Source organism: Chaetodon auriga, chromosome 4 (assembly GCF_051107435.1).
Source record: "Chaetodon auriga isolate fChaAug3 chromosome 4, fChaAug3.hap1, whole genome shotgun sequence".
Lineage (NCBI taxonomy): Eukaryota > Metazoa > Chordata > Actinopteri > Chaetodontiformes > Chaetodontidae > Chaetodon > Chaetodon auriga.
The window spans coordinates 28,721,245-28,745,215 of record NC_135077.1 but is presented as its reverse complement, the minus strand read 5'-3'; the positions used below and the strand labels follow the sequence as shown (position 1 = coordinate 28,745,215).

The window sequence follows — 23,971 nt, the reverse complement described above, 5'->3', positions numbered from 1 at the left end:
GACTTTACGCTTTTTATTGTTTAAACAGGTAAGACTGTGCATTAGAAAAAGACAGCATGCAGTTATACCAGTGCCAGGCAGTCGGGTGGAAATCATGTAGTCATGTGGGCATTACATCCACATCCTAAAATGACCTCAATAGTTTTCTGAGACAGTTAAGTCAACAAACAAACAAAAGAAAATCAGTTTATCCTCCAGGTTGCAGCAGGTAATTCACTGCAGAAAAGTACTATTACCACTACTACTACTAATATTACTATTACTACTACCACTGCTGCACTAATAATAATGACAATAATAATTATTATTATTATTGTTATTATTATTATTTTTATAGTATCCATTCTGACAGCAGCAATTCAGACTGTCTAGAACATAGCAGACAATTTATGACACCGTTTACCAGTCTATCTATCCATCCATCAATCAATTATCTACACCATAGCTATTTATCTTGTGTCAGCTGAAATTATATCCAGCTACAGTTACACTTTCTGTCATGTCATTAAAGCATATTTGAAATGTGTTGTTGATGTGTTGAGGTTATGTCGCTGTGCTCTCTTGTTTGTTAGAGGGAAAGAGGAGTGGGTAGATGAAAAGACAGATGGTGAGAAGAGAGAAAGGTCTTAATCCTAATGTGACATATGGCCCCTGTATATACGTACCTCCCAGTGCTCCTCTCTCTCCCTACAGCTCACAGTATATATCATGAGCTCTGCCTTTGTGTTGACTCCTCACGCTGCACAGCCCTCATATTGACTATTTTTACCTTTTTAAAAAGTCCCTTCATTGGCATAAAAGCCAAAATAAGCTTTTTTGACTTATGGGCTTGCTTAGGGTACTACTACTAAAAAATAATGCTTATACCTACAGACATTCTCAAAATAAAAACTAAATCAAAAAACTGGAAAAGCATCTTGAAAATTAACTTAATAAATATGGTAATAACTTCCCTGTGGTTATGTAGACTCAAAAAAGAAATCAAAGAGACAGAGGGCCAGGATGACACAGTCACAAAGCTGGTTCAGTGTTGTGCAAACACAGACACACAAACACACACACACACACACACACACACACACACACACACACACACACACACACACAGTGTCATTAAAAATGAATTTGCATCAGATAAATAATAAAAGACAAATGAAAGAAATATTGTATATTCTGAAATTTCTCATGGCAGCTCTTGCTTGGCAGGCAAAAACACCAACATGCAGACACACACACACATATATATACAAATGGCATATCTGTCCAAACAAATCCCAGTGGTGCACAAAGCACTTAGACCTTGTTGCTTCAATCATCCATCCACTCGTTCGTCCATCCATCTTCAGAGAGGGCTTGACTGATCTCACCCTGTTCTGCTCTGCTAATTACACAAGAGACAGAATGTGACAGAAACTGAAGTGGTGTTGGTGTGTAGTGAAGCATCACAAATGTGTACGATCATTACTGACTTACACACACACACACACACACACACACACACACACACACACACACACACACAGAGAGAGAGAGAAATACATAGTTCTATCTAGCTATCATCAGTTTTGGATCATGATGGTTAATTCTCATATTTTTGGAAGCTGCCAATAGCAACTATTTCTTATGCTTTCAGTCATACATATAGCATGAGTTAAATGAGAACCAGAACCGCTTGTAAATATGTTAAGACCAGCTAGTGACCCATAAAGGTCACCTTCTTTATTTGACCTCATGAGTGACTGATAAATTGTAAATACTGTATCTGCTTATTCTGAATTTGATAACAGCAACACGTTTCAAACAAGTTGGGACAGGGGTAACAAAAGACTGTGAAAGTTGTGGAACAGACCTATCAACCCTTCTGTTTTCTCTGCGATTCTCCCTCACCCTTTCCTCTTGTTGTCCACCAGGTTTAAATATTTTCCTGCAAATCTCCTGTCTTTCTAACCTTATCATTCCAGTACAGCAGGTTGCACTATGTTGAACATTAGCTGTAACATCTGTTGATGAGGAGGCATTCAATCAAATGGTACCAGCCAATATAACAAGAACAAGAAGGATGAGCATGAGAGGGATGGAGTAGGTACCAACAATCTATATGCCACATGGATTTTTCTACCAACTGTCTCACATTGTCTGAGGTTGGGGTGCTGGAAAATTTCCCTTATTTTCAAATCCCAATGACATGTATGTTGTGGGGTCAATGCCCCACACATGGATAATAGAATGCTTGGCACTATGAAACGCTAACAGTGCAGTAATAACTTTGATCAAGAACTCAATGCATCTGTGAAAAACAACACTGGAAGCCAACTCCAAGACAAGTCACCATGAAGTGCAGCATATACCAAGTTGCTGAACTGTCCCTGCTGCTGTTATGCATTGGCCTGAACTCCCTGCATGCATGGAGGTTTTCACCTAAAGTGGAGCACCCTGACACTCACAACAAAAAGAGGGTGGGCGGGGATTAGTGAGTGTCAGAGCCACAGTGTCACAGCATGAAACAAGGAGAGAAAATATCACGGAAGACCAAGCCCCTCCATGGGATATATCATTGGCAGATAGAGGAAGCAGATCAGATCAAGAAATCCTACCAGTAGCTAGAAAAGGCTGGCTTGGTGGACGGCACAGAGGTAGAGTCAGAGAATGAGAGGTCAGAGGTCATGGCAGCACAAGAAGAGGCCCTAAGCACCAGATCCATAGAGGCAGAGGTCTACCACAGCAGACAGGGTGCAATGTGCAGGCTGTGCAAAGATGTGTCTGAGACAATTCAGCACATAGTAGCAGGGTGTAAGATGCAAGCTGGGACAGCATACACTGACACGCATAACAAAGTGGCTGGGATAGTGTACAGGAACATCTGTGCTCAGTATGGATTGGAATTCCCTAAGTGCCAAGGTTGGTTGAGAACAACAGAGCTAAGATCCTGTGGGAGAACAAGTTCCAGAAGCTGTTGGTTAGCCATCCAGCCATTGTAGTGGTTGGCAAAGAGCAGCAGAGGGCAGTTGTGATAAATTTGGCAATCCCATCTGAGTAACATCACAAAGAAAGAGCATGAGAAGATCGGGGGAAGAAAGGGAAATTTCATATATATGTACTGTATATCTTTCTGTCCTTGCTGCTGATTAAGCATAAATTGTAGTGTATATGGGTGACATCCCACAAAGAATCTCTCCACCAGTATCTTTGATGTTCATTCCATATTTCCACAAATACTGAAATTTCTACTATTGTTTGTCCCATGGTTTGGCTCCTAGTTGGAGGACTCCTAGGTTAAGACAACTCTACAGCTCTCCTAAATCCTAGAAGAAATTTAGTGACTTTCTCAGGTTAAGAAAGTTCTTAAAATGGTCTTACTCCTGTGCAGGATGGTCAGACCAAATGTACGTGACCACATTTTGTGGGCCATTTTTACTAATCTAATGGCAACATACCATGAAGGCCATAAAAATCCTGATACTGTTAGGTGTGTGTGACATATGACATAATATCAACAAAAGCAGCCTGTGTGCAGCCTGGACTGACTTCATGTCACTTAAAAGTATCTGCTGTCAGAGTCACTAAATGTCTTCACTGCACATCTGCTATTCCTGTCTGCTTGTCTGTCTCTTCTGATTTCTATCTCTGTCTGCCTTCCTCCATCATTATTCTACTTGTCAGGGCCTGTGTATCCACAGTTTGTCTTTATTCCTCTTGCACATTATTTTCCCTTCTGGTAGGTGCAAATATCTACAACTTCTGCTTAAACTATTTACAGTTACAAAGAATAATGTCAGTGACATTACCAGTAAATTATACCACCTGTTTATTTTAAGGTACCTATGGATTTGATTCTTTGTTAACTACCGGTCAATGTACTCTGGGAAAAAGCTCTTGTCAGTTGGTGGACATTTTACTATTTTAAATTGAATTTCTTGGTTGAACTGTTTTACATTTGAACCCACAAACCCATTTTAAAAGCTTTGAAACTGTATTATAATAATTTACAACAGATCTTGAGGCTTGATAATGATTGACAGACTACTACTCCTAATACCTTTACTATCTGCACATAACCATCAAGTTCAAAGGTTTTAAAATTCAACTTTTTTTGTATAAAAGAAAATATGTTTTCTAGTAACTTTTTTTTTGCAGTAAACTACATTAGAAAAGACATATTCTGCTGTACTGCTCATAATCCCACTGGTCCAAAGTATATACTGCAATCTACATTTGTATATAAACAGAGAAAAAAATCTCAACCCAGTGCGCTAATCAAGGACGCATTGATCAAAGCCTTAAATCTTCAATGCTGCCCTAAAGGTCCAGATTCTGATTTAATGATGTCTGACCTAAGTGAAACATCACAGCATCATGTCTGTGTACTGAGCACAACCCAGATGATTCAGCCATTTATACTAAACTCTCATCACTAAACTACAGCACACTAAAGACTTGTTTATTTAATTGACAGGATTTTGCATCCTGTCAGAGACAAATGTATCCTCTTCAAAGATAAAGGTTTATCTGAAACAAGCTGCAAAGTGCAGAAAGCCTTCTGAAGCTCACAAATAGTAAAAGTAATACTATTTACTTCTCACCCCCATTGCACATAGCATTACCATGTTTATGTCTCACCAGTGACAAATTCATTTGGGTTTACGTGGATTGTGTTACGATGCTGCAATAACTCCCGACAGAAAATAAAAGCATTGTAATTGTGCTATTTTTACCTTTTGCTAATTCACTGTACTTTCATGCAGTGTCTCTGGTACTTACCATGGTGGTTTCAGCAATGGAGCCAAAGCTGTTGATGAAAATGTTACAGGAAACATTGACTGGAGGACCTGCAGTGAGATAGAGATAGAATGATTACAATAGATGGATATAATATAAATTATATATTTTAAAAGGTAAACAAGTTGCTTGAGTATATCAATGCCGCTTTTTAAGCTGTTTTGGAGTGTACTTTCTGCTCTCTAGCAATGCAGACTTGGAGGATGTACAGCATATTTACATACACATGTATCATCCTGTGTGGATGCCTTCAAACATAAACTTGTGTGACCAGTAGGCCATACTGCACAGATTGGTGACAGGAGAAATTGAGGTGTCCTAAAGATGTCATCTTAGAAGCCATAGTTAGTGGTGTTAGTATATTGGATAACATTATACTCAAGAGTGAATAGTCCACCCCCACTTAAATATATTTGAGGAGAAAATGCACGAAACACCGTTCAGTATAATATAAGAGAAGAAACTGCTTCTTTTCAGGGGAATGAGAGGAGCTCATGCTGGCAATTATTGCCCCCCCGCCCAATACCAAAGTGAGCTTGTGCCCAAAGCCCTATAGATAAACATACGCAGCCATTGAGGAACCTGAGGAATTAAGAGGAAAATCACATAGACATTTTTATGCTGTCAATGATTTTAAGAATCAAGAAGTGGCTCTTTGGGTTTTGACCTGTGAATTGACAGAGATAGGATTAATTGATGGGATATTTCAGAAAGACAGTGACATATCTTTACAGCATGCCTAATAAAGAACATAAGAAAATTATGATTTATTTGATTATCTACAAATAAATAAAATGAAAGTTCTTCTTCTTTTATTTCTTCTGCGCCATTCAGCAGTGCTTTAGTTTTCAGTAGGATGAAAGTGGGCATAGAGCTTGAATTCTTGAGATGACTGGCAAGATAGTTTGACAAGTGACATGGTGTGAATATGAATAAAAACTGAACAGAAAAACCTTTACCATGAATTTCTTCAAAAATTGATATGCTTGTTTTACATATGTTTAATTTCAGAGCCATCTGGTGGGTTAATAATGCAACTACCCAGATAAAGTTACTCCTCCTTCACACTTTACGTGTCTCAGCAGAGGAAATACTTCCATCCTGGAGTTGGACGCATGGGTAAGCAATGTGACAATCAATATTTCTATTTTTAATGTTTTAAATTTGTTTTTGCAACTATCAGTAACATGCATTTTAATTGTAAGCACAACTAGCATGTAATCTGAAAGATACAGATACGTTTGTGCAGAAATAGTAACAGCAACATGAGTGCCATGTTTGGCTGTATGTCCGGATAGTTAGTTAGTTAGCCATGCACTTTGGCTTTCTTGTGGTCATTATTCTAATTTTCAAATAATTTTCTTAAAATAATATTTGTATTTTTTTTTTATTCTACCATTTGTTACACAGATCTGAATGCCTGCAGTTGAATAATGCATTGTTGATGATGACTGTGCGCTGCTGATTCTTAAACAAGCTTCAGAATAAAGAGAACCAGAGTAAGAGCAAGTCCTGTGTGACTGTGCCATTCTTCTTGCACCATAGACATAAGGGGACACATCCACCATACGTCCACAGTTAAACACCTACTGTTACATTTGCAAGTAAAAGGACTAAGAAAAAAAACAAATACAAAATATGCCATGCCATGCCATATAAAATTTAAATCAAGTAAGGTACTAAAATCGACAGCAGAATTTTACTATTATATGTAAAATGCCATTGAAGCAGTGGGTTGGGCTTTTTTTTTGCATGTCTGAGGTGGGGAAACAGCAACAGGTGGCAGAGAGCTGAAGTCACAGCTGCAGATATTTGATAATCAGTAATCATAACTGTTTATCTCTCCTTCTATTATGCACCTGCTGACTGTGCATGCTGATAGCGTCTTCTGACTGGAGTGGCCAGACCTTTAGTTTTGTGTATTGGAGTTGTGTGCATGATTATGATCTTGAGTAAAACCACCAGTGTGCTCCATTGCATGGCCGGGCTGAGAGCTTCATCTGGGACAACACAATTTGCTGGCTTGATTTGTGTTTTGCAAATGTTTCTCACTGTCAGGTATCAAATTTAACACAAAACCCATAAGACCTTATACATATACAGTAAATATGGTACATATGGTGAGAGCCATAACAGCATGATGGTGATGATTTGGCACATTATGGTTGGCATATTATGTTTTTGGTATCTGAGTGTAGAATTATAGGCAGGGGTGCAAATAACTTGTGTGTAGGTGTGCATGAGCAACAAAAATCCAGAATGCATGATGTCAGATGTCAGTAGTTTCAAAACATACATTTGTGGACCAGGAAGCAGTTGCATGGGTTACTTACTACAAAAATTTGACCCAATGAGGTAACCTATTGTCAGAGGTATCCACAAAAGAGCAGACATTATCAATCAATCAATCAATCAAACTTTATTTGTATAGCACCTTTCATACATAAAAATGCAACACGAGGTGCTTGACAAAGGATAAAAACATGACAGTACAAAATAGTACACAACCACACACACACACACACATACATACACCCACCCATGATGGTGCAAAATAGTACACAACCACACACACAGGCAAGACACACCTCCCAGCGTGGAGGCCCCCCATGAGGAAGCACTGAAGCTAAAACATAAAAGACAATGGAATAAAAAGACCTGAAACCTAAAAGACAATAGAATAAGAGACCTAAGACCTAAAATAGAATCGAGTAAAAGGACCTAAAAGCTAAAAGACAATAGGCTAGGATAAAACAGGTCTGAATTAAAAGAGTAAAAGAAATCAATTAAAAGCCAAACTAAAAAGGTGAGTCTTGAGCCTCCTTTTAAAAACACCAACGGTCTCTGCGGTCCTGATGCCCTCCGGCAGGCTGTTCCGAAGCCTCGGACCATAATGGCTGAATGCCGCCTCCCCGTGGGTTTTGGTCCGAACCCTTGGAACAATTAAAAGGCCGGTGCCAGAGGACCTCAGGATTCGCGAGGGCTAATATGATAAAAGCAGGTCAGACAAATTAGATGGCCCAAGACCGTTAAGACACTTAAAAACTAATAAAAGCACCTTAAAATCGATCCTGAAACACACAGGGAGCCAATGCAGCGATTCTAAAACCGGTGTAATGTGCTCCCGCCCTCTGGTCCTCGTCAGCACACGTGCGGCTGAGTTCTGGAGTAACTGTAAGTTATAGACAGTCTTTTTGGGAAGACCAGAGAGCAGGGCATTACAATAATCTAGACGGCAGGAGATAAAAGCATGCATCAGTACCTCCGTGTTAGCCTGAGAGAGAAACGGGTGGACTCTGGCTATGTTTTTAAGATGGTAAAAACCTATCTTTGTTACATTTTTAATATGATGAATAAAACTAAGCTCAGAGTCAAAAATGACGCCCAGGATCTTAACAGATTGTGAGGGTGTAAAACTTTGTAGTTTTGGTAAAAGTGTCTCTCTCTTGCCTTCAGGACCAATAACTAAAACCTCTGTTTTATCCTGGTTGACCATTTAAATAAACACTGACCTGAGTAGAAGAAGCGATGTCATTTGCATCCACATCTACTCGACAAAACGGGGGCATTTTATAGAGGCTGAAAGAATTTCAATCATCTGAATGGTGGTATTGTTTGAAGACTACTGAACAGCCTTTTGTAGCATGGACTGATCATAAGAGCTTAGCTTGCATTCAGTCAGCTAAACAAGCTAAGCCCACTGGGCCCTGTTTTTCAGTTGTTTTAACTTAAACTTCCTGAAACATGAAACCAGATGCTACCCTCTTCCTGTTTGGGGGTGTCAGTGACTTGGGAGTTTAAGTCAGTGATGAGAGAGGCCCAACAGTCTCAACCTGATCTAAGTAATGGCCCTGCTATGGGGTCACACTTCCCACTCCTACCTGGAATCAACTACCTGGAATCAACTTCTCCTGAGTCTGCTCAAGGGACATCTGTGACTATGTCTATGCTTGCTTAATCTGCATCCAGGGAAAGGCCTCACATTATCCTCCAGCTGGTCTGCTGCATCCATTTCCCATCCACAGTTGTCCTTGGTCTCATATTGCACTTGACTTAGTTACAGGCCTACCTTCTTCACAAGGTAACACAGTTATCCTCACCCTAGTACACCGTTTGTCCAAGGTGGTTCACTTCCCAAACTTTCCTCAGCCAGAGACTGCTGACCTCCTACTAACAGGTGTTCAGACTCAATGGTATTCCCTCAGATGTTGTCTCTGACAGCTAGAGATTCAGAATTCATTTTTCCCAGCGTGGAAAGAGTTTTGATGAGCCCTGAGGTCTACTGTCACTGGGTTTCTGGTTTCCTGGTTATCTGGTCCCCCCTCCTTGACTTTCCATTTGGTCTGGATGTCTGCCACTGCTGCAAACTAAAGAGGGAGACTCAAGCTGCTCTACTATGAACTGCTGATGCTAACAAAAGCTGAGCCAACCACCACCAGACCCCAGCACTCACAGTTTGGTTATCTTCCAAGAATATTCCTGTTAAGACTGACTCCAAGACACTCTCACCCTGCTTTATTGGTTAAGGTGAATTTGCATGATACTATGAGTATTCATCCTGTACTCCATGTGTCTCAGCTTAAATCAGTTTCGTCTAGTCCTCTATTCCATCAGAAGGAGGGAATAGAGGACTGCTCTTCCTCACAGCTTATTGCAGACATGTTGCATTCAGTCAGACAACTTCTGGACATATGCTGATGGGGTAGAGGACTGCAATACCTTGTCGAATGGGAAGGATATGACCCAATGGATTGATCATGGCTTCCCCGGTATCTCATCCTGGATGCTCAGGTGGTCAGGGACCATTGTGTCTATCCTGAGAAACCTGGTGGGTCGCCTCAAGGATCCTGTTAGAGCATGGGTTTGTCCCCTGTTAATCTCTGTGTTTCTGTGTGTGTCTTTTTCAATCAGGGTGTGGTGACCTACCTTCCTTCTCCTGCCAACTCATCTGCACACCTGCTGCCAATCCACTCAACCATGCCTGAAGCCTGCAGTATATAAAATCTGGTCTTTCACTCCTCTCTTTGCAAGGTGATTCTCCCATTTCTCTGTAATTATCTCGTGGTGTCTTTGAACTTGGCTCATGCTATTTTACCTTTGCATTTAGGACCATGGTTTCCTGCCTTCCTGGTTTGCCTGCTATGCCCTGATCCTTGTTTGTCTCCAGTTATTTTCCTGAAGATTCCAGTGGATGCCTGCCCTGCTCCGCTGTTGGTCTCTGATCAACTATTCACAATCCAGCATGCCCCACTCCACCACTCTAGATTTCCACCACTAACAAACTTTATCATAAATTGCCTTTGTTTGAGAATGAGTTCTACTTTTGGGTCTCCAGTTGTTACCTTAGAAATAACAGAATTAACAGGCTGAATTAAGAGCAAGCTCCGTGTAACGTGTTTCTCCTAGCATGTCATAAAGCTAAACTTGCATGTCCTTTGTTGTCCAATGCTGAGGATTTTACTTTATTGAAACAACTGTGAGTGAATAAAATGAAAGACATCCACCATTTTAGCAACAGAATGATGTGTACTGTTCTTCAGAAATATGAGACCACCATCCAACTTGACGGAGACTCCACTTTGTGAGAACAGAAGCACTTAAATCAAGCAGGAAAATGCTTGTCAGCATCCTCTATGTGTGACTTGGCCCAAATAGTAAATACAAGCAATCCAGACTGTTACTTCAACATCAACAAAGGGGTTAATTGGTCTCTTACATTGCCTCTGAGCAGTGCAGCATGTTAGAGGAGATTTTCTCATGTCAACATAATAAAAAACAACTAGCTTACAAATGCCATTTGTCACATACTTGTCTTTCAGCCCTGATGCACATTCACCTGTCAAGGATGACCACAGAGACATTTGACCTAATGCCAGCGATCAAAATTATGTTTATTGTGTGATTACCACACACCATCTTCTGGTAGTTACCGGATACCTGACGAAAAAAGTTAAAGTGCACCCCTGTATTTGTAGGAACAATTTAGAAACTGAGAAGGGAGAGAAACACACTTGGCCTTTATTCAGTTGTATGATATGACTGCAGATATTTTATTGCTCAGTATTCAGTCTTTATGTCTAGTGTCTTTGAAATTCTACATTTGTATATTGTGCTGTTTTACATATTGTGTCCCCAAAGGAACCTACTATTTCTATCCAACATCTTCAAATGTTTCTGCTGTCAGTGATAAAATTGATTTGGTGGATGTGCTTTTCACTAAATTGGTTTTAAAGTAAAGGTATTTCAGTGAAGCCACTTCAGAAATATTGACAATACTAGGAGGGATTGTTAAAAAATAATCTTAAAATCTCAGATTATGATTAATAGGAAAACAATGAAAGAGGAGATACAGCCTTGGATCTTAATGTTAAAGAACAGTTGCATTTCAGCAACTGAGATGGACCAACACACAAATTAATTAGTGAAGCAGCCTTTTACTGTGTGGGTAATCCTGATATTTCCAGCTTGTAAGGTATGATTCCGTGAGTCATTTGGCGAGGAACTATGCCTGACAAATTCAACATGTGGCCATGTCTGTACATGTCTGTTCAGGTTGGGATATGGTAAGAGATTGAGGTCAAGTTCAAGTAAAGTTCCACAACAAGTGTTTACCAACCAGACAGACCTTGCGAGACACCTGGATTTCTGAGACCACAAAATGACATGAAATCACACAAGCCAAGAATCCATCTTGTCACGCTTTAAGTTATATGCTTGTGGTCAAACCACAGTGGTTCGGACTGATCAGCATCCTATGAGAAAATATTGGAATCTACTGGCGTGGTTTAGGTGTGTTGCTCCAACACTGCAATGGTGGCTCCTATTGAGGTTAGCATAGACCAAAGGTGGTGAACTTTTTTTTTCCTATCTAGGGCCATAGAAGTTATTATAACATCCTTTGTGGGCCATACTTATTGGTGTCCCCAGAAATTTTTCATAGGGATGGCAAATGCGTGGAGTCACAGGTGATTGAGCAGTACCTGAGAGGTGTGTTACACAAAGTCTTATCAAGAGTCAGGTTTGAAAAGAAGAGCTAGTAGTAGTAGATCGTGACTTTTCAGCTAAATCATTTCATAGTGTAGGTTTAGCATCAGCTGGTTCCACATTAAATGGCGTGACAAACATTTTCAGTTCCTTTTGCTTACTTTTCATGTCCGCAAACCTTTCACCAAATGACTTAAGAAGTTTTATATAATGTCCCGCATATCCAGATGTCATAGCAAGCTTTTTTTCTTGCAGAGGGGGAAAAAGCAGTGTTATCCCTTTTAGTTCAAATGATGTCACATTTCAAAGCAGAGAGCTGAGAAGCTGGCTGAAGCTTGAGGTTCAGTAGACACTTGCTGTCACTGAGTTCCATCTCTTTGAATTGTCCCAGACAAGCAGGCCCTGTACTGTAACAATTTTACTTTGCTAGCAGCTCAACAGCAGCAACAAGGCACTCCTTCACAAATTATCCTTCTGGATGAGTTTCCACCTTCTTAGCTATTAGCTAATCACAAAACTTACCTGCATAGCACTGTCTATGTCAGAGTGTGGTAATGTTAAAGCTGCTTGTTGGATATCCAAACTCCACCGAAGAGCATTAACTTTATCCAAGCACATTTGTCCGTGCAAGTCAACCAGTTTAGAATGTTTGTAGCTGTAGTGACTCTTGAGATTAACCTTTTTCATCAGTGCAAGCACATTCCCAAAAACTGACAACTCACAATGGCTTGTTCTGTTACGTCAACAAAAATACAAACAAAAAATGTTTGCCTGTTTCTCTTGGGAAGCACGGGACTCCACATATATTGGGTTGTGTTGACAGGTGCCATGATGCATTGACGTGACATCACCTGCAATGTATGTGTAGCCTTCAGGGACCACTAATAAGAACATATTAGTCTGCTATTTTATGTTATTTTTGCTGAAATGGCCTTGCAGGCTGTATATGGCCCAGAGGCCAAAGGTTCCCACTCCTAGTACAGATATTGCTGTAGCATCATTTATATCAGCAGAAAGAGTATTTCTTCATCGAACGAAGAGCTGATAGTCAGATAGTTCATTCAATCACCTCGAAAGTATTTTTGAAAGTGCCTGCTCTTTTCCAAACAGTGTCAAAGGACGACTTCTTAGATGTTTCTTTTTAACAAACCATCTGGTGCGTCAGGTTAACCAGTGGCTGCCTCTCAAATATTGCAAAAGAAAATGGAGTTAAACAAAAGTCATTATTTTGCTCTTACACACTTTACCCATGTAATTGTTGACAAGACCTCAGAAGGGAAGTCCACTTTAAAGACAGACACACAGATAGCTTGGCAGGTACCTTTAAAATTCGGTCTTATCCTGGCATCATATCCAGATGTCCTCCCCATCAGTTTATCCAGAAAATCAGAGGGAGACATGGGGACCTGCCGTGTCCTCACAGCATTGTCCACTTCCTTACACCAACCCACACTGTCATAGAAACAAAACACAGATAACACAAGTAATCGTATGAGACATCTTGACAGCAGGATGTGTATTTTGCTACTCTCCTTGTCAACTGCTGTAAAGCACCATAGTAAGTCAAGGTATTGACTGTTTATGACAACTTTCATCTTTACTATTCAAAACACAGTGGACCAGATTCTTCAACACCATGAGGATAAAACCTGCAAAATACAACTTTTGAATGTAAAATTCCAAGCCAAGTAGTTCAACTTTTTGATTTTGACACAAAACCGCAATAGTGATCATTTTCAGAAGCTAGGGATGGGTACCTTTCACATCTGAATCGATACGATACCGATACTCGGTACCTGCGAATCGATACCGGTATTTTTCGGTACCTGTTTTCGATACTTTTTTTGGGGGGGATATGTGTTTGGTAATTAAAGTTATTTTGTATATTTAAAAAACAGTCAAAACTTCGGAATTTTGAACATTTATTCTTCAATAACATCAAGTGAAATAACTCCAACATAGAACTTGAGAAAAATGTGTGTGGGGATAAAGTAAATAACTTAAAAATAAATAGATTCAAAATAAATAACTGTATGAAATGTTTCACTTTTGCACCTGCTGCCTGTACAGTAACAAACAACTTTCAAAATAAATAACTGTATGAAATGTTTAACATTTGCAGCCTGTACTAGGCGGGTTTCTTTCAAAATAATGATGCTGCTGAGCTAATTGAAGCTGCGTCGTCGTCGTCATCGTCGTCGTCTACCTTTTTAAAAGGGCCGGTTGTTCTCCTTCCTCGAAGCTGGCTGCAAGTGTCGAGCCGCTGGCTGCAGCAGGCTTGCTGGCGGTAACGTTTAATGCTGGCGCCGGGCGAGTAGCTGTGGTAACGTTAGCCTGTGTTTTTAAACTGTCAAAAATCGTGCACTCGTCCGCCTTGAGGAATATTTGGTGTTTAACCAAGTGCTTCCTCAAGTTGGACGTCTTTCCTTTGCTGGCTTTGCACTTCGCATCATAAATGTTGCACCGCGCGTTGTCGGCATCCAGCTTGGTAAAATGAAGCCAGACTTCGGAGCGCTTGCGGTCCACTGACGTAACCGCGTCACCAAGTCCTCCGCTCTCGCCGACGCATAACGTCAAGGTGCGTACAGGGTTAAAAAAAAAAAAAAAGGTGCGTTCAGGTACCGAAATGTGGTACTGACGGACTTCCCGTGAATCGATACTCGGTACTTCAGCGGGAATTCGGTCGGTACCCAAAAAGTACCGAAATTCGGTACCCATCCCTATCAGAAGCCCCACCTACTTGCATAAATACTCACTGTGGTTACTCCAACACTGCCACAGCTGTGGTGTCTGTTGCTTCATCAGCAAAGCTATGTTTGAAGTGAGCTGTAGTGTGTTTGTTTGTCTCTGTATGTATGTGTGCATGTAAGTGTGTATTAGGCCCTTGGTAATGGAATCATTATGTTTGTTATTTCCATCATCATCATCATTGCCATTAAAGTTACACTGTCACTTTGTACTGACATGACACATGGTGCCACAAGTGGAAGATGGGTAAGCGAGGAGGTATCTGGGCTTGGCTACCGGCTAGTCCAAATGGGCCGGCTATTCCAACCATTCTCCTTGAAAATGTATGCTTCCTGGACAATAAAATGGACCACAAACGTCTTTTGAGGTCTACCTAGCATGACATGAATGCTGTGTTTTTGTATTTACTTAAATATGGCTTAATGACAACATCCCGGACTCTGGTTAAGGGAGGGAAAACTTGCAGTGGTGGAATCTGTGTTTAAATCAACGATGTTTGGTGTCATGATGCTGTGGTGGTCTGCAAACACTGTTCACTGCTGGTGGCTGACCATTTTATCTGCCAAGGGAATTTACAGCTATTCTGTCGGTCGCTGTCTACATTCCCTCCTGTCCCAACAATAATGACAGAAATGAGTGACTTAGCAAACTGTATCAGGTCAAGAGTGAGACAACCCACCCAGATGGAATTCTAATGCTAGTTGGGGATTTCAACCATGCAGACCTCAAAAGCTTCCAAAAATACACCATCATGTTGATTTTCTAACAAGAGGAAACAATACATTGGACCTGGTTTATACAATCCACAAAGGAACATACAAGGGTTTGTCTCTCCGCTACCTCGGCCTCTCTGACAACATCACTTTCATGCTAAAGCCAGTGTACAGAACACTCATTTAAGTAACCAAACCTGTTCAAAAAGAGGTATGTGTGTGGCCAGAGGGTGCCACTTCTGTACTGCAGGACTACTTTGACACCACAGACTGAGACATGTTTAAGCCAGCAGCCACTTACAACAAACACCTTAACATTCAGGAATATGCAGAGACAATTACTGCCTACATCACCAAACTGCACTGATGATGTGACTCACACAAAAACCATCACCACCTGGGCTAACCAGAAGCCATGGCTGACAAGGGAGGTCCACAGGCTGCTGAAGGCAGCTGCTCTGAGACCAGCCAGGGCTAACCGGTCCATTGTTATCAGGAAAACCAAAAATCAGTACACAAAAAAGATACCCTGCCATTTCAGGGACAGCAAAGACACATGGAGCCTGTTTTAAGGTATTCAGACCATCATTGCACTGGCCTCCACCATCATGAAGTGCTTTGAAAGAAGGCAAGTCATGAAGCAAATAAGATCCATCCTCCCTCCCTGGACCCATTTCAGTTTGGATATGAAGCCAGTCAATTCACCAGTGATGCAGTGTCCTCTGCTCTCCACTCAGCGCTCACACACCTTGACACGAGAGGCTCTTATGTGAGAATGAAGATCATGGTTAAGCAAAGCACCTGGCACCCCACACAACTGAGTGATAAAGTACCCTCTGAAAGTCAGCTTGAAGATAAAGGCAACACAGAGAGAAGTTAGTCAACTCTAAGAGCTCTGAAAAGGTGTGAGGAAGAAAGGGACTTCCAGGCAGTCTCTAGGAAGCCAAGCAAAGCTCTAGCAGATACACTAAAGAAGCAGAAGCCAGGAGAAGAAATAGAATATTCTCCACCAAACCATCCAAAGTGTACTCTCAGTGGCAGATAATGAGAGTAGATCCACCCAGAACTGAGACTGAAATGCACTGGAAGAGTATATGCCGATGCTTAGTATATATAAGAGCTGAAGAGCTGAACGGCACCAAGCCCGGACATGATCCACATCTACTGGCTAAAGAAGCTAACTGCACTCCATGAACACCTGGCAGTACAGATGAACCAACTACTGATGGATGGACCCCTGACTAATAATAGTGGCTGATATCAAGAAATCTGCACAAGAACAGGCCATCAGTACAAGCTCAATAGAGGCAGGGTTCTATCACACCAGACAGGACCCCAGGTGCAGGCTGTACAAAGGTGATCCTGAGACAGTTACATAGTAGCAGGATTTAAAATGTTGGCAGGAAAAGCGTATATGGAACGACATAACCAAGTGGCAAGCATAGTGTACAGGAACATCTGTACTGAGTATGGACTGGAAGCCCCAAGGTCAGAATGGAAGACACCTCCTAAGGTGGTGGAGAATGACTGAGCCAAGATCCTGTGGGTCTTCCAGATCCAGACTGACAAGATAGTGGTGGCTGACCACATCTTGTTGATAACAAAGATCAGAATATATTAATTCACTGATTCCAGAGAGGAGCAAGAGAGAGAGCAAACATGAAAGAGCAGCAGGCGAAACAGTATGTGGAGCCAGAATATTTAATAGTTTCACATGTAACTCAGGACTCACTTAAAGGTCCCACATTATGAAAAACTCACTTTTTCTGGGATTTGGGGTGTTATTTTGGGTCTCTGGTGCTGCCACATGCATACAAAGTGTGAAATAAGACTGTCCATGCTTTTTTGAGTGAGATACGGATCTCTGAAAGCACCCTGCCTGCAGCTTCCAAACAAACCGATCGATCGATTTGCATATTCTCACCCACCAGCCACCACCCCCCCATCTCCCCAGTGTCTCTCCACCCACCAGATACAGCGCTACCTTCTCACAGATCTGCCATTTCGTTATCAAAAGCACCGTGTTAGGAATCATCATGTCGACAAGCCACACGCAGTGTTCTGTTGTTGGCTGTAAAGATGAGCACAAATGGCTCCATTGGCTTCCAGCCATAGAGGACAAAAGAGCAGCATGGACTGAATTTATTTTTGAAGGCAACGTCCCCGCTACAGTTGTCAAAAACCTGTTGGTGTTTGAGGCCGACTGTTTCTCCAACCTCGGCCAGTACGAGGCATGATTAGCCAGGAGATTGTCTTTAAAGGAGGGGTCACTTCCAACTTTGTGTGGAATACCTGCATTCAGATCAGAATCAGAAATCAGAAATACGTTACTGATCCGGGGGGGGGGGGGGGTTGTTTAAAGATGAGGGACATGTAAGTATACAAATAATTAACTGTGTGTTTCTTTTGTAGATTAGCGTGAACTCTTGCGTGTTGTAGCGTGTGTTTTGCCATTGAGAATGATGTAAGGCTAACTGCTAGCTTCAAGACTACAACTTCAGCCATCAAAGGTTAGCTAGCTGCTACCGTAGCTTTTGGTACATCACACCACATTTCTGATCTTGCAAATGATTTAATTCATGTTTGAGGGAGATGCCAGCATTTACAAATATTTAGCTGTGTTCATTTTGCAGGTTTACACGAACTAACCAAGTAGTGTTCTGCCATATAGCACAAGCTAATGCTAACTGCTAGCTTCTAGTTAGCAATCAGCATGGTCTCCATATGCAAACCCAGCGACCCCGTCGGTCAAGCGATACATACACAGATGCTCCGCCAGGTCTAAGCTTCGGGAATAGTGAAAATAATGCCTTTGGAAATATTATAACTGGAATATGTTAGCATAGCCAAGAGCAAAATGAACGTATGGTTGAAGCTGCTACCGTATGTATTTGGAGGAAACCAGTTAAGTTACCACTTAGTAAAACTTAAGTTCCCATGCCGTGGCACTCGCAAAGTTACATGGGAACTGAAGTTTTTTCTGTTTTTCTTGTTCACAAGGTAATCATTGTTTAACTTTGTTAAGATCCAGAAGGCTTAAATTTTTAATGGTGAGTGTAGTCATTGATGTCACTTTGTCCTTGATTAAACCCAAGGAACGCGCTTCTTTTTTCAGACAGACAGATGAAAGAAATGAGAGACTGCTTAGAGTAACAGAGGCCAGTGGAAAAGAGATCAGCGTGATATCACAACTTCAGCTCTATGAAGATGATGTCCATGATCTTGTTAAAATGAAGAAAATCTAAAATTTGTAATTGCCCATGCAACTGTGAAGAGATATATATGATTAGTAGTTTACATTAGTAGTACATGGACAACCAATGCGATGTATTACAATTAATCAGTCCAACCTATTCACTCACTACTGGCTTTTCCCTTAATGGTGCAGTTGTTTATGGCCACAGATATTGTTCAGAGACACAGCCATCAAGCCACAGGTCAGTGTCTCATTATGGAATTTGCCAGTCTTGCCATCCATTTTGCATCCATTTTACTACACCTATCCATAGAACAGTTATTTCTTTGAAAAGTACAATTAACAGTCACACTTATGCACGGTACATTAAGATGCTTGCTGTAATGCTACGCTCCCCATTTTTTCTTCTGCTCTCTTCCCCTTTCCTCTCCTGCAATCTCTTCTCTTCTTTCTGCTCCTCTCCTCTATACAGTCTTTTAAAATGTGAGAGAGCAATAGGAAGCAATGTAGACACAGCATAACTTTAATCCTTATCAATTATGGATGAACTCTTAATCTACTGTCTCTCTCACACACAAAAACCATTTAAAGGGGAGAGTATATTTAATGTGCTTTTTTTCCTTCCTGTTTTAATCCACTGCCACTACTACAGTTACTACTAGCAGTAGCAGTGCTACGGCTAATAACATCAATAATAACAAACGCACTGGTGGTGTCTAAGTGGAGGTGTGAAGTGAGGGCAATTTTCCATTCAGATTTCACCCATTAACTACCAAACTACTGATTTGTAGATATGAAGGACACAAGTCAACCACCACATGGATGCCGAGACTTCTGCACAGGACTTGTGAATTATACAGGCGCTCATCAAGAGCAAGTAATAACAACGGTCATAGTAATATAGTTTAAAGAGCAATGCATGTTTGTAAGTGTAAGAGGGGAAAAAAATCCATGCATAGTAATGCCAACTTCATGTCGAAAATGTGACAGTCTGGTTGTGTATAAATGAAATTAGTCCATGTTAATTGGCTAAAGGGATTTATACAGCTCATTATGTTTTTAATCTAAACTGGAATATTATTGGGTTGTGCTTCTATGGGTCCGTTATGCTATGTTGACACAATGGTTGAAAACAATAAACTTTTACTAAAATCCAGGTTGAATTGCACTACCTGTGTTGTGTGAGTCCCCAAATCTTATTCCAGCAAACTTCTGTCATTCAGATTTATTTCAAAATCATCTGAACATTTACTTAATATTTGCAGTAACAGACAAGAAATTACAATAAATACAATGTAAAGACAGGGCTGTTTTGAGGTGACAGACTGGCAGGCACTCTGTGAACCACATGGAGAGGACATTGATGGGCTCACAGAGTGCATCACGGACTATATCACTTTCTGTGTGGACTCCACTGTCCCAGTCAGGACTGTCCATTGTTATCCAAATAACAAGCCGTGGGTGACAAAGGACATCAAAGTCATCCTCAATGAGAAGTAGAGGGCTTTCAGAGCTAACATGGAGGAGGTGAGAACAATACAGGGGGAACTGAGGGTGAAAATCAAGGAGGCTAAGGAGAAATACAGGAGGAAGCTGGAGTGGAAACTCCAGCAGAACAACTTGAGAGAGGTCTGGAGTGGAATGAGGACCATCACTGGCTTCAGAATGACCAACAACAGAGGAGTTGACAGGGCCAATGAACTGAATCTGTTTTTTAAAAGATTTGACACTGAGGGCCTGGCTCATCTCCCCTCCAACTCCTCTGCTGCCTGTCCTGGAAGACCACTATCAACCACTCCCCCCTCCCCCCCTCCTCCTCCTCTGGCTGCCAGACTGACTGTACTCTCCAACCTGAGGACTACACCCTTCCCCCACCTGTCACCTCCACAGTGTGCTTCACTGCTGACCAGGTGAGAAGACAGCTGATGAGACTCCACTCAAACAAGGCTCCAGGCCCTGATGGTGTCAGCTCCAGGGTGCTCAAAGCCTGTGCCCCCCAGCTGTGTGAAGTTCTTCACCATGTCTTCAACATGAGCCTAAGACTCCAGAGGGTCCCCATGCTGTGGAAGATGTCCTGGCTCGTTCCTGTGCCAAAGATTTCACGACCCAGGGCCTCCATGAACTACAGATCTGTGACACTGACCTACCAGATCATGAAGACCCTGGAGAGACTCGTCCTGGAGCAGCTCCGGCCCATGGTCAAGCCACTCTTGGACCCCCTCCAGGTCGCCTATCAGCCCTGACTTGGAGTTGAGGACGCCATCATCTACCTGCTCAACCATGTCTACGCCCATCTGGACAAGCCAACGAGCACTGTGAGGGTTATGTTTTTTGACTTCTCCAGTGCATTTAACATCATTCGTCCAGTTCTACTGGGTGACAAGCTGACAGCAATGCGGGTGGATGCCCCCCTAGTGTCTTGGATTGTGGACTACCTGACTGGCAGACCACAGTATGTGTGCCTGTAACGCTGTGTGTCAGACAGAGTGGTCAGCAACACTGGGGCCCCACAGGGGACTGTCCTCTCTCCCTTCCTCTTCCCCTCTACACCACAGACTTCAACTATTGCACAGAGACCTGCCATCTTCAGAAGTTTTCTGATGACTCTGCGATAGCTGGATGTATCAGTAAGGGTGATAAGGATGAGTACAGGGCTGCTGTAGACAACTTTGTCATATGGTATGAACAGAACCATCTGCAACTGAACGTTGCAAAGACTAAGGAACTGGTCGTGGAACTGAGGAGAACCAAGGCACCGGTGACCCCTGTTTCCATCGAGGGGGTCAGTGTGGACATTGTGGAGGATTCCAAGTACCTGGGGGTACATTGACAATAAACTGGACTGGGCAAAGAACACTGACGCTCTCTACAGGAAGGGCCAGTGTCGTCTAGGTGACTGAGGTCCTTCAACATCTGCCGGAATATGCTCAGGATCTTCTGTGAGTCTGTGGTGGCTAGTGCTATTCTCTATGCTGTTGCGTGCTGGGGCAACAGGCTGAGGATGGCGGATGCCAACAGACAGACAAACTGATTCACAAGGCCAGTGACGTTGTGGGAATGAAGTGTGACTCTCTGACGTTGGTGTCAGAGAAGAGGATGCTGACTAAGCTACGGACTATCTTGGACAACGTCTCACACCCACTTCATGATGTGCTGGTCAGGCACAAGAGTACTTTAAGTGAGAGACGCCACAATCTATATGTATGTATACAGTGCTTAGCAAATTTATTAGATCACCACCCAAAGTAAGGATTATGCCACAGCTGCCCTAAATTAACAGCATTGGTAATTACCAAAATCATTTTTTATGTTTCTGTTAAGGTTAATACACCAATATGTAGAAGATCTTTAACCGAAATTATATTTTTAATGCTAAAATATAATTATCATTGCTGTCCATGAATTTTAGAATTTACTGAGTTACAAAAAACTGAAAAAATAGTAAAGCATATTCTTATTTCTTGATTATTATGTCAAATTATAGTTATTTACTTGCATTCCTGAACAGAAAAATTCGTTTTAGTGGTTGAATGTTATGCTTGATTAATTTCTGACTTCTCAGAGAAGCCCAGTGAGCCGGCTCACATTTGTTAATTAATGCCCTGAATGGCAGTTTGTTGGCTGATGTCACCCATTGGACAGTCCCAGTTACAATCTTCCTGTCAGGTAACCATTCAAAACAGATCAGGTTGTGCATCATATCTGCAACTCATACCGCTCTGGTCCTTGGTTTCCCCTGGTTAAAGATCCACAACCCTCTGATTGAGTGGTCAAATAATGAGGTCTCTGCCTGGAGTACATTTTGTTTGTCTCATTATGTACAGTCTGGTCCATTTCTGGAGAGGGTCTCCTCCATCCCAAAGACTGTTAAACCATCAGAACTGTTCACGGTGTCCCAGGAATATTATGATCTTGGTGAGGTGTTTAGTAAGGACCTAGCTTTCTCGCTACGCCCTCACCGCCCGTATGACTGCCCCATTGATCTCCATCCTGGAGCTCCCTTACCGACAAGGCTCTACAACCTGTCACGTCCTGAAAGGTAAACCATGGAGACAGACATCAAGCAGTCCCTCACAGCAGGTATTCATCCCTCCTCTTTATCTGACAATGCTGGCTTCTTGTTTGTTTCTTTGTTGACTACATTGACTACCATGGCCATAATGCCATCACTGTTTAAAAGTAAGTATTCCCAGCCTTGAATCCTGTCTGCCTTTGAACCACTTCAGGGAGCCACTGTCTTTACCAAACTGGACCTTTGAAACGTGTACCACCTGGTGAGGATAAGAGAGAGGGATGAATGGAAGGTAGCATTCAACACTCCACTGGGCATTGTGAGTACCTGGTGTTGCCTTTTGGCCTCCCTAATGCCCCAGCAGTATTCTAAAACCTGGTAAATGATTTCCTTCAGGACATAATTTCGTTTTTGGATACATGGATGACATTTTGATTTTTTTTTTTTTTTTCAAGAGTCAGGAGGAGCAGATGGGGCATGTGCAGCAGGTTTTGCAGAGATTACTTAATAAGGTATTTGTCAAGACAGGGAAATGTGAATTTCATGCTGGCTCTGTAAAATAAAAGCAGTGGAGGAGTTGCCAGTCCTTGAGAATCAAAAGCAGCTCCAGCTTTTCCTGGGAATTGCCAACTTCTAAAGGAGCTTCATTTGGGACTACAGCAGGGTTGTGGACTCCCTTGACCAGGCTGACTTCACCCTCTGCCCCGTTCACCCAATCCTCTGAGGCTGCTGCTACATTCTTCAAGTTGTACAAACCAGCCCTTCAGTTTGTGGTAGAGGTGGACACACTGACACTAGGGTTGGAGCAGTGTTGTGCCAACATTTTTGTTCTGATCAGACGCTTCACTCTTGTGCTTTCTTTTAAAAAAAAAAAAAAAAAAAAAAAACTGACAGCAGCCAAACAGAACAATGATGTCAGGGACCGGGAACTCTTGGCCGTGAAGTTGGCATCAGAGGAGTGGCACTACTGGCTGGAAGGCTTGGAGCAACCAATAATGGTCTGGAGTGACTCCAAGAACCACATACACATCCTCCATGCAGTCTACCAAGAGACTCTACTCGGTGGTGCCTGTTTTTCTATTGATTCAGCCTCACTGTCACCTGTCTTCCTCACTCTAGAAATGTGAAGCCTGATGCCCTTTCCTGGCAGCACAATGCTGATGAGACTGGTTCTGAACTCAAGCCCATCCTTCCTTCATCATATGTGGTGGCCACCTCATTTAAGTGAGGACGTCTCATTCTCCTGGTCTTGTGATGAGCTGGCCTCTCTGTCACAGAAGTCCAGGGAGAGACAAACGAAAAGATGGAGGTGTAGGTAGAGGAATAAGACTACTGATTATTCAGCAGGATACAGAGAGCTGTTTCTCAAAATTACATAGCTTGTTGCTTTTTGGATCCTTTGTAGATAAGTGGCTTACAGGGCCATCAAATTCAATCTCCCATGTATGCTCCCCAGAATCTGTGGTTGAGAGTGTCATGTATCAGGTCTTCAACAGAAAAATATGAGAGATAATTAGATATCTGGAGTTATATTTTCTTTTC

General features: G+C 41.9%; 1 protein-coding gene across 2 annotated transcripts in view; it reads right to left on the bottom strand.

Moving 5' to 3' along the window:
* The window catches only part of glra3 (glycine receptor, alpha 3), a 77,916-nt gene that overhangs the window by 34,503 nt on the left and 19,442 nt on the right, over positions 1 to 23,971 (bottom strand). For both annotated transcript variants that reach the window (XM_076728105.1, XM_076728106.1), the window contains exons 2-3: positions 13,082 to 13,212; positions 4,759 to 4,826 (exon numbers count right to left, since the gene is read on the bottom strand). In XM_076728105.1, coding sequence (XP_076584220.1) covers positions 4,759 to 4,826; positions 13,082 to 13,212 — 199 coding nt within the window. The remainder of the gene's footprint in view (positions 1 to 4,758; positions 4,827 to 13,081; positions 13,213 to 23,971) is intronic.